A 12,118-nucleotide genomic window follows, 5' to 3' on the forward strand; every position below is an offset into this window, starting at 1 on the left:
TTATTGTTTTGTGATTGAGCATAGGAATTGGGATGTCATGTTGTGGTAGTACAGGATATTGGTTCGGCTACTTTTGCAATACTGCCTTCAGTTCTGATCTCCTTGCTGTAGGAAAGACATTGTGAAGCTTGAAAGGGTTCAGAAAAGAGTTTCAAGGGTGTTTCCAGGGTTGGAGGGTTGGAGCTAAGGGAGAGGCTGACTAGGCTGCGGCTATTTTCCGTGGAACGTTGGAGGCTGAGGGGTGACAGAGGTTTATAAAATTATGAGGAGCATGGATAGTGTGAGTAGTCAAAGTCTTTTCCCCAGAGTGGGGGAATCCAAAACTAGACAGCATAGGTTTAAGGTGAGAGGGGAAAGATTTAAAAGGAACCTAAGGGCAACTTTTTCACACAGAAGATGGTGAGCGTATGAAATGAGTTGCCAGAGGAAGTGGTTGAAGTGGGTACAATTACAACATTTAAAAGGCATCTGGATGGGTATAGGAATAGGAAGGGTCTAGAGGAATGTGGACCAAATGCTGGCAAATGAGACTAGATTAATTTAGGATATCTAGTTGGTGTGGACATATCGGATTAAAGGGTCTGTTTTCATGCTGTACACGTATATGAAAAAACAAAACTGCTCATCTGGTACCATACTTAACAGAGGTTAGAGCCCTTTAATAAACTGTCAAATATTATGAATTCTGAGGGCACCTGGTAAGAAGGAGAGGGAACAGAGGAGTTCAAAACTATTGGAAGTCTGAGTCAATTCAAAAACAGCCCAACTGATTAGGCAGACATCAGCTAGTGGAAATCTGCATGATGCACAAAGGTAAAGCTTTGCAGAAGACTGGGACTCAATTGACAGATATAATGGAAAGGGTTAATGACAGATATCAAAGAAGCGCTGTAGGAAATAAATTACAGCATCATAACAATCACAATACCATAAAAACCACAGCTTTTTACTTCCCTTTACTTTTGATTGTGTAATGAAATGGGAAAATGGCAGTTTCAAACCAATTGTTGTGGAAGAAATTGCTGTAATTTTAAAAAGCAAATTACTGAAACTCATTGCAAGTCATATTTACACTGCTGCTTTGCTCATGCAGTGGTGGGGTGGTTGTTTGTGGATGGGCTGACAACAAGATGCATGTAAAAAGTGAAATTCAGCCAACTACAGGTTGCTGACGATTTGGAGGAGTTGTAACCAGTTGTGGATACTAAAGGCCATTAGCCTGACAACAACTATCTAATTGGTTCTAGGGTAGCTGACCAGCTAATGGGAGTGAACAATATTGGCAGAAGCCTTCAGTCTGCTGGAAAGGCAGCTGGTGTGTCTTTCTCTCCTGTGAAGTACATTAGTCCTGAAGAAATCCAGTTTATTTTACCTCACCAGTTGATCCACGCTGTGGCCTTTAAGTGGTAACTATGAGATTTTGCAGTTAACGTACCTATTGCCCAAGCTTCCCATGAAAAAGTGTGAAGAACTTAGAGAAATTGAAAATCACTAAGTCAGGGCACAAAAAGAATCTCCTCGGTTTCGGCGGGGGAGGGGTATGTGCATGTGCATTGGTGGGGATAGGGTGATTATAACAGGAGGTTAGAGTTTTAACCAGTAAAGCTACCTTGTCAACAGTTTATAGTTGTGTACCTGTGGTTAGAATCCATTTATTGGTAACAAATGGTAGTCCTAAGTAGCACAGAAACCCAGCCAGTGTTGTCTGTTAGCCAGGGTCTGTTAGACTTTGCATCCTTGGATAAATTTTTCAACTTTTGTGTCAATTTTAGCAATAGCAGAGTTTGATTTCTAACACACCAATCCACTAAGACAATCAATTTAAGAGATGAAATTCTGCTGTCACATTATTTGTCCCCAAAAAAGCAAATGTTTACCACTGGACAGTAAGCCACCTCAAATCTGTCCTACCATTATACAAAAAAAAGAGCTGATCTGCATCTTTATTCCATCATCCTGCCTTAGTTGTTTAATCCTTAATAACTTTGCCTGTTAAAAATATATCATCAATCTTAGTATCAATATTTTCAAGTGACCAAGTCTCAGCAGGTTTTCAGTAGCAAACATGCCTAACTTCCATGATCCCTTGCAAAGGTGCATTTCCTGGCACCATCACCGACTTCCTAATTCTACTGTTAGGGATATGGCCCTTTGCTCTGGACTTTCCCTCAAGAGGGAAAAGCTTCAAAAGACAATATCAACTTCGAATTCATCTTAAACAAATCAAATAGATTGCTGCTAATCTTATACTCTTCAACAAAAAAAAAAGTCTCATCTGAGCAACCTGTTCTTTCACCAAACCCTTTAGGTCAAGGTAACACTATGATAAATCTGCGCTAATCAGTGGTAATGGACTGAAAATAGGAAGAAGAGCTTTAATGAACATATAAAGGTTAACATTAGACAGAAAAGAATGGAACTGGATGAGGGAAGACTCTGGACAATACAAAGGAAGCAATGAAGGAAGATGACGAGGTCAAAAAAGTGGAGTAACAATACAAACCTGGAAAACAATCACAATGGGTGGCATTTATGCTTGGTTGTAGCCATTAGCTGTTGTGGGCACAAAAACAGACCAGAAAAATCCAAATATAGAGGTTTAAGAAATGGGGACAGAGGCTTAGGATGTGACATTGTGTTAGTGAATTTTGGAGAGGAAATAAATGTTCTGACAAGAATTTCAAGGACAGAGAGGTAGAGGGTGATTGTGCGATAGGGTAGGTTGATAATGGCAGTTTTGAGAGACAGCAGTAGAGTACTCGGGATGAGGGAACTATTTGTGGGCCAAGTAGGAAGGCTTGGGTGTCAGTGTATTCACAGGAATTGGATAAGTCAGTAGGTAGCAAGTTGCAAAGAAAAATTCATCTCAGCGCAGCTGAGAGGAGATAGGAGTGAAATTAGTGTAAGACACAAGTACAGCGCTAGGGCAGGAGTGAGCCTTGGGAAAGGCTGGCTTAATAGGCAGGATGGAGGGAGAGATGCAATTAAGGCAGCAGAATGAGTGTCCCCAACATTGAGCACTAACAATCTCATCCCCTCCTCACACTTATATTGGGGGAGATGGTTGAGGTAACAGGGGCCACAACTTAAGGATGTGGCTGATGGTGGTGAAGTGATTTATCTCTGCTCTACAAGGCAGTTTTTTTCAATAGACGTAAAGGACCCAGTAGTAATGTCTTATGTAGCCCAGCCAGATTTGACAGTAGGTGGCTAAAACAGTTTATAACAGAGAAGCTCAGATCTGTACCGCTGGACTTGGGAACCTAAGGAGCACAGAAGGATTCAATAAAGACTCATTCAGTTCACCTGTGTTGGCACTGCCTCAAAGAAATACAGGTTTGTCAGACTGCATTCAAGGACCACAGTTTACCCAGTTATTCTTAGTGTACAGGTTTCTTTAACTCTATGAACGGAAATTGATTTGTTCTATTATTTCACAAAGAGCTGAAAACTCAGGAGTCTTTAATTGGCTAATTTTCCAAGATATAGAAACTACAATTTCCAATACACTGGTCACACTCAAATAATCAATGACATTGTCCTGAATGTCCATGCCTCATATTTCCTTCGTCATTGTGCACTCTAGGATAAACAGCATCTAATGCTGAGCATTTTCAAGCTTCACTGGACGTCTTGAAGAAAGGGCTATTTGATCTTCAGAGTGAACAAGAATAATTGAAATATAAAGCAGAGATGTGTGAATGACGTATAAAGATTTTCAGCAGCAATCTCTCACACATTCTCACAGAAAACAAATGAAAGATTGTATATAATCTATTGTTTGGACATATTGTCATACTAAATTTAAAAGAGTAGAGTGGGCAACTGTACAAAAACATTTCACTGATACAGTAATTGTACTTTTCCACTTACGAAAACCAAGATGTTGTCTTGCTTTCAGCACAAGTTCCTCCTCCTGTTGTCGTTGATATATTTGAAGTGAGACTGCATCTCGCCAATATTCCACAACCTACATAATTATCAATCACAGAACCATCACCAAATTCAACTGTAGAAGAACAGCCCTGCAACCTCTGTTTAACAAACTTTATACAATAAAATGAAGTGATGCAATATGCAAACATAACCAAATGAAAACCTTATTCCAGAATACTGTTGAACTCAACAGTATTACAGAGAAAACTCTGTAACCTTCACCATGTTAAGCTGCACAGATGCAAAGTAGAAGTCAGAAACTGACGGTAAGGAAGAGTAAGCCACTATTATTCATGCTTACGTGTCGCCCTCCTGACCTATATTGAAACAAGTATCCAATGATATACCATGAATTGTTATCCAAGTGACTTTAATTCCTGGATCCAGATTGAGTGGGAGCAGAAATTTGCTTCATTTGGACATCACTGCTCAATCCAAGCACTTGATAAAGATCAGCAACAGAAACTCCAAACTGACTTTGACCCTAGCTGGTCTATTAACCCCGTCTTCTCAATCCACATATGCTGCTGAGGGATTGAGGTCAACTGACGACTCAAACACTTCAGCTGAGATCAACTAACAGCATGAGAAAATGATCCAAACTTGGGCTCTTTCTTGATATCAAATCAGTTCTCAACGGACCAATGCAGCCACACTACCTGCTGAGCAGAAGCTCATGTTCATGAAATATGTGGTTCAGAGTGAGAGCATAAAAGGTCACCCAAAGCTACTTTTCAGCTCTTCCCAACATCTGAACAATAAAGTAGCACTCGTCTAGACTACTGAGAGAATGTAACCTCTTGTGTAGTGAGCATTCAGAGCAGAAACAAAAGAGACAAATAAAGCAAATACTACAAAACAAGAATTCAAAGTGAAAATCTCCTAGCAGGCAACGCAGTCAGATAAAAAGAAAACGTCAGCAAGGTAACAGACCCACCGGTCCAACTCATCCACGCCGACCACATATCCTAACCCTTTATCAATGTACCCATCCTGATGCCTTTTAAACGTTGTAATTGTACCAGCGTCCACCACTTCCTCTGATAACTCATTCCATACTCTCAGTGTGAAAAACCTGTCCCTTAGGTCCCTTTTATACTTTTTATCTCTCACCCTCTAATTTTGGATTCCCCTACCCTGGGGGAAAAAAATCTTTGCCATTCACGCTATCCATGCCCCTCATGATTTTATAAACCTCGGAAAGTTCACCCCTCAGCCTTTGGCAGTCCAGGGAAAATAGCCCCAGCCTGTCCCTATAATTCAAACCCGGCAATATCCTTTTACATGTTTTCTGAACCCTTTCAAGGTTAACAACATCTTCCCTACAACTGGGAGATCAGAACTGGACACAGCATTCCAAAAGTGGCCTCACCAATGTCCTGTACAGCAACACCATGACATCTCAACTCCTACACTCAACACACTAATCAAAAAAATTGAGTGTGCCAAATGCTTTCTTCACTACCCTGTCTAGCTGCGACTCCACCTCCAAGGAACTGTACCCCAAAGTCGCATTGCCCGGCAACACTCGCCAGTAAAGTTAGAATAGATTTGTTTGTAGAAATCTTGACCTCTCATATTCAGGACAAAAAATTTCTTGCATCTGTCATCTACAAAACGGAGTTGTACCTTGGATAAAAGGACACGGTGATAATGCTGACTTGCTATGGCAGCTTTTTTAGCTTCATCAGCCAGTGTGCACGCATTTTCTCTCCAGGTGTAGAAAGAAAATCTATATGTAAGAAGAGAAAAAAAGGCTTAGCTAGTAAATAACCCATCCTCATGTGATCCAAGGAAAGCAGAAGGTAAAATCTCAAGGGATGACCAACTGCTGTTAAGGGCTTATATAACTGACAAATTTGACATTAAGTTTGAAAGCAATGTATGCTTCATTATAAATGAACCTTAAATCAGAGCCAAGGAAGAAATGAGAACATGACGTCAGGTTGGCTGTGGTGGACTGGAAAAAACAATAAAATTTGACAGGAAACAGGTAATAGCTAGTATTGAAAAAAAACCTACATGTCTATGACAAGTTTACATTCCTCTAAGGCACTATCAGCTAAAGGGAAAGGTGACACAACCAAGGCTTTAAAAAAAAGTTAAAATTTGTATGAGATCTAAAGAAGTGTCATAAGAATACCAGTAACCGTGGCAAGTCTGAGGATCGGAATCAATTTACGCCCCTGCACAGGAGAAGCGGTAATCTGATGTGGAAGAGGAAAAGAGAATATTAAAGTCAAACTAGTGAGAAATATAAAGGAAGACTGTAAAATCTTCTATCAGTTTGTACAAGAGAAAAGATAAGCAAGGGTAATTGTCTGCCCATTACAAGTATAAACAGATGTATGTATATTGGAGAACAGGGCAATGGTGGAGTAGTTAAACAATTACTTAGAGCAGGAGCAAATTACTGCAGATGCTGGAATCTGTAGTGAAAAAGCAAATGCTGGGGATCATAGCAGGTCAAGCAGTATTCTTGGAGAAAGAGCGAGCTAACATTTTGAGTCTTCACAGAAGCAGTTACTGAAAATTTCCCAGAAATGCAACCAAGCGGCTGAAGAGCCAAACAATATTAGTATTTGTGAAGAGGTCATACTTGGAAAATCAGCTGGATTAAGAGTTGATAAATCTCCTGGACTAGAGAAGCTTCATGTCAGTGTTGAAAGAAGTAGCAGTAGACACAATGAATAATTTGATACTTATCTTCCATAATTGCAGAGATTCTGAAAAGGTTCCTTCTGACTGGAAAGTAGAAAATGCAAGAAAGGTATGAGAGAGTGTGGAGAATTACACAACTGATGTCTTGGCGTCAGCAGCAAGGAAAAAGATGGAATCCGTCATAACGAATACGATAATGGAAAACTTAGAAAAGAGTGGCAAAACTAGGCAGAATCATAATGATTTGTGAAAAGGAAATCATGTTTGACAGACATGGGTTTCTTTTGAGCATGTTACTTGTAGCACAGAAAAAGGAGAATGAGTAGATGCAGTGGATTTGCATTTTTAGAAGGCTTTTGAGAAGGTCCCATGCAGGAGGTTAGTAAGTAAAATTAGAGTGCATGGGACTGGGGGAATTATCGAGTATGGATTGAGAACTGGTTAAGAGTCAAAAAGCAAAGAGTAGGATAAATGGATCATTCTCAGGATGATAGGCTGTTACTAGTGGAGTACTACAGTGGTCAGTTCACAAATGTTTACAATCCATACAAATTTGGATGTGGGGACCAATTCTAATAATTCCAAATTTTCTCATGACATTAAACTGGGTAGAAATTTGTAAGGAAGATGCAAGGAGGCTTCAAGAGAACTTAGACATGCTAAGTGATTGGGCTAGAATATAGTAGGTAGAATTTAAATAATGAGTGAATCTATTCACTTTGGTGTAAAAAAAGCAGAAAAGGAAAATATTCCTTAAATGGTGAGAAGTTAGGAGTTGCGGGTGTCCAAATGGATCTGAGTGTCCGGGGCCGTAAGTCACAATCAGGTGCAGAAATCAACAAGGAAAGCAAATGGTATAACGACATACATTTCAGGGCATTTGAGTACAGAAGTAAAGCTGGCTTTCTGCAGTTATGCAGCGCCTTGGAGAGACCTCACTTGGAGTACTGCATACAGTTCTGGTTACTTGCCTAAGGAAGGACAGCTCGAGTTCTCATGCAAGGGTCATCAACAGACCAAAGATACCTTCAGTGAAAACAACTGCAAAATCCTGGAATTGTTTGAAAAGCAACTGGATATCACAAGGGCAACAGAGGACCATCAACTGTGAAGGACTGAATAGCGAATAATAAACTTCTAATGCAAATTACATCTCCCCAGCCTGCATCTAGATTAGAAAAATATCCTATTGTGTTCTGTGATGATGGAGGTCACAGAGGCAAGATTTTACTTTGCAGACCTCAGTCATTAATATTAAAAAGGGGGCAACAGACAGAATGATATGAAATTTCTACCATATGAACTTCAACTTGCGCAGGACATTTGGTGTGTTATTTGTCATATATTTCTTGAGTACAGAAACATCATTGCAACACCATTACCTTAACAACTCTCTTCTCCGTTTCTTCTCCTTTTCATCCACCTTGCAAAGAATCTGCTTATTGTTCAAATGGTAAACCTAGAAATCAGGCAGGGATGGTCACACTGCAGTTTTCGAGGTCATATTAAGGTTTTAATATTTAGGTTACAGAATACATTTATTGCACAAAATTAAAAAGCTTACACAAAATTCCAGATGCAATAAACATGACTCTCCCCCACTAATTCTAAAACATAAACTGATTCTTGAAACTTGAAGTTCTTGCAAAATAAAATACTGCCACAGACTAGGCTGATGAATTTGGTTATCCAGAGGCGATCACGTTGGCTTAGCAAGTGACCACACGTAGTCAAATATAAATCCACAACTAAAGCTTTTGGGCTATAGTGCGTTCAATTAAAAGGTCTGTAAAGAACCACAATCTTGGTCGACTCAGAAACCTTGCTCCTGTCTTTAACAATCAAAATCCTCTAACCTTAACAAGATGACAGGAGCTTCATATCAAGTGGTTTGACCCACTGTTCGGTTGAAACACTGGGCAATTTTGGAGACTGAATGAAATGTTAAGGGAGTTAATGGGACTTTTTTTTATTCTGGGGTATGGCCAGTCGGTGATTTGTACTTTCTGCATCTAATGGAAACAGCTTGTTGTAATAAATTGTAACATTTTGCTGCTGGGTCAGCAAGACAGAATCCAACAAATAATCCCACAGATAAAGATGGTCTACTTTCTCATGTTGCTACGTAGGCACTTTGAAATGATTTTGTCATTGGGTTCTTACTATCGCTCATGGATATTGAGTGGTAAAACAATTTCTTAAAAATATCCAGCTGCATGCAACCTGAAGCACTTGTGGACACATCATCCACTTCACCTCTACTTGTCCACCACACATTCAGGAATCCAGGTTTACTTTTGTCTGATGGGGAACTGCAAATTCTACCACCCAAAGGTCAAGAACAGCACATGCACAGGAACATCAACACCTGCAAGTTCCCTCCAAGACACTCACCATCCTGACTTGGAACTACGTTATTGTTCCTTTGGTGTCACTGCATCAAAACCCTGTAAATCACATATCACTCTCTTACACCATTGTGGGCGTATGAACACCACCTGGATTGCAGTGGTTCAAAAAGGTGGCGAACCATCTTGTAATCAGGGGCAGTTAGGAAATGGGCAATAAATACTGGGCCTGGCTAGCGACACCCACAACCCAAAAAAGAATTTTTAAAAATGCTGAATAACCCATCTTAGCATTGTAATCCCAGCATGGATCAAAATGGGAACCATTCTTCTAGTACTGTGTTGTCAAGTTCTTTTTGTTATACAAAAATACCATTTCAACCAAAACACTTTGGAAAAAACACTTGTGATAGAAATGCAGTCAATGTGTCAGACAAAAGCAGAAGACCAACAACCATCACTCACCTTCCACTTGTGCAAGGCTTTTGACAGCAATACCTTCTGAAAATGCCTATTTGCACACACGTGTTTTTTCCATTTCTCACGCTTTTTCTGCACATACTGGAAAGTGAAAGGAGTATAAATAATAGCATAAATACACTAGTACTCAATTCACCAATTCCACTACTAGAATCACCATTAGAGAATGAGAACTGAGGCTTTCAGCTCCATGCTCTAATTTTAAAATAAAACATACTTTAAATTTAAACAATAATTTAACTTTTTTTTTGGTCTACTTTGTCCTTCCATAACAGAACAACATTTTGTTCAGGCATCCTACCACAGACATTAGGATCTGCCTATACCCGTCGTTTGAGTGTGTCAGAAAATTACTGCAGAAAATAAAGCTCATGGTGTAGGGGATTACATATTTGCTTGGCTGGTAGAAAACAGAATATTCATAATGAGCTTTTATTTGAAACAAAAACAGAAATTCTGGAGAAACTTGGCATGCCTGTCAGCATCTACACAGAAAAGCAGAGTCTACCTCTGAAGGGTCCAGTGACTCCTCTTCAGAATTGATTTATCTGATTGGCAGGGTGTGATGTGTGGAGTGCAAGACTCTGTGTTGGGGTCTCGATATGTTGCAATTTATGTCAATGACTAAGCTGAGGGGAGCTAAGGCATGAAAAAAAAAAATTTGCAGGTCACAGCAATTTTCTACCTATGTTGTGAAAAAAACACAAGGAGGTTGGAGAAGGATACAGGTTGAGTAAAAACAAAAATCTTGCATATGGGGTATGGTACGGTAAAATGTGAAGTCGCTCACTTTGTTAAGAAGAATAAAAAAAAGTATTACTTAAATAGAGAATGACTGTGGAATTCCATGGTATAGAAGGATTTAAGTATTCTAGTGCATGAGTCACAAAAAATTAGAATTATTTAAGTGTGTAATTGAGCTAACAAATGAGGTGCTATCCTTTATTATGAGAGGAACTGAATAATACAGCAAGGATGCTACACTTCAGTTATGCAAGGCAATGATAATGATATTTCTCAAATATTGTGTGCAGCTTTGGTCACCTTATTTACAGAAGGATTTAAATATATTTGAGGTGTTCATGACAGAGTTACCAAATGGATGACTGGAATGAGTAGGTTGTCTTAGAGGACACAGTAGACAGGCTGGGCCTATTTCCACTAGAGTTTAGAAGAGTATGGGGTGATTTGGTTGAAGTCTCTAAAATCTTGAAAGGACTTAAGGTGGACATGGTAACAATGTTTCCTCTGAGAGGAAGTTGAGAACTAGCAGCCAGTATTTTAAAATTAGGAATTGCTCTTTTACACAGAGATGAGGTGAATTTTTCTTTCCGAGCGTCGTGGGACTCAAGGGGCTGGAATGGTCCACTTCTGCTCATAAATTGCCCATTTCGAGATTCATCCTCTCTCAGTTATATCTCAGTGTCCATTCCTGTAAAGGGTCATGTGGCTCCAGAGAAGACAACTGGTGATGCCCCAGCTACAGCTGGAACATGTGAAGTGGGCAGCCCCTAACAAGGACCTTTAGCACACGGGAATGGTGAAGTTTCATAATATGGTCCCATGCTGCTCTGAAATCTGGCAATAGAAAAGTGCAGATGAGGGTAAGTGTGGTACTGGATAGGTGAAATATCTTCCAGACAGTTTGCTTTCAGCTATTGAGTCTGACAGTACTCACTAAGAGAAGTGCTTAGTCATTCTGCAGATCTTCAAAGCAGCTGACCAGTGCTTAGGACTTGACAGTTTCACTAAACCCTTTATGATTCTACATTCTCCTATCTGCCAGATTGGAGAGAGAACTTAAGACCGTTCCAGTGTTTCCACTATTCTGATGTATCAAACGGACTGGGAAAATTTCACCCTATGTCTACATAATTATTCCAGCAAAACAGCAATCAGGAGTGAGATCAGATCTGTTTACTTTTCTCCAAAACTCAAAGGTCTTTAAATAGCACTTGGCAAACCTGGGACTTATACCACCTGGAAGGACAAGGACATCAGATGTATGGGACACACAATCCTGACTTGGAACTATATTACTACTGCTTCACTGCAGCTGGATCAAAATCCTGAAATTTCCTTCCCAACAGCACTGAGGGTCTATCTACCCCACAGAGATTGTAAAAGAATGCAATGCACCATCACCTTCTAAACGGCTATTCGGGATTGCAATAAATCCCAATCTGGTCAGTGACACTCACATCCCATTAACAAATTTAAAACCTTCTACAGGTACTAAATCATAAAACTATTTGCTCTGAAAATTTGTCATTTCATTTCTCACAACCATCATCATTGTGACTAGCACAGAATGGTTAATTTAACACTATGTCGGGGCTGGTGTTTGGGTCCACGGATACTAGAAACTCTAAACAGACTCTAAATCTATTTAAGCAGAGGTTCACCTGCACATCTGCCAATGTGGTATACTGCATCCAATGTACCTGGTGTGGCTTCCTCTACATTGAGGAAACCAAGCGGAGGCTTGGGGACCGCTTTACAGAACACCTCCGCTCGGTTCGCAATAAACAACTGCACCTCCCAGTCGCAAACCATTTCCACACCCCCTCCCATCCTTTAGATGACATGTCCATCATGGGCCTCCTGCAGTGCCACAATGATGCCACCCGAAGGTTGCAGGAACAACAATTCATATTCCGCTTGGGAACCCTGCAGCCTAATGGTATCAATGT

General features: G+C 40.0%; 1 protein-coding gene across 5 annotated transcripts in view; it reads right to left on the reverse strand.

Moving 5' to 3' along the window:
* The window catches only part of sfi1 (SFI1 centrin binding protein), a 117,453-nt gene that overhangs the window by 50,685 nt on the left and 54,650 nt on the right, over positions 1-12,118 (reverse strand). For all 5 annotated transcript variants that reach the window (XM_059655151.1, XM_059655149.1, XM_059655150.1 and 2 more), the window contains exons 19-22: positions 9,411-9,506; positions 7,980-8,056; positions 5,566-5,668; positions 3,874-3,970 (exon numbers count right to left, since the gene is read on the reverse strand). In XM_059655151.1, the coding sequence (XP_059511134.1) occupies positions 3,874-3,970; positions 5,566-5,668; positions 7,980-8,056; positions 9,411-9,506 (373 nt within the window). The remainder of the gene's footprint in view (positions 1-3,873; positions 3,971-5,565; positions 5,669-7,979; positions 8,057-9,410; positions 9,507-12,118) is intronic.

Source organism: Stegostoma tigrinum, chromosome 26 (genome assembly GCF_030684315.1).
Source record: "Stegostoma tigrinum isolate sSteTig4 chromosome 26, sSteTig4.hap1, whole genome shotgun sequence".
Taxonomy (NCBI): domain Eukaryota; kingdom Metazoa; phylum Chordata; class Chondrichthyes; order Orectolobiformes; family Stegostomatidae; genus Stegostoma; species Stegostoma tigrinum.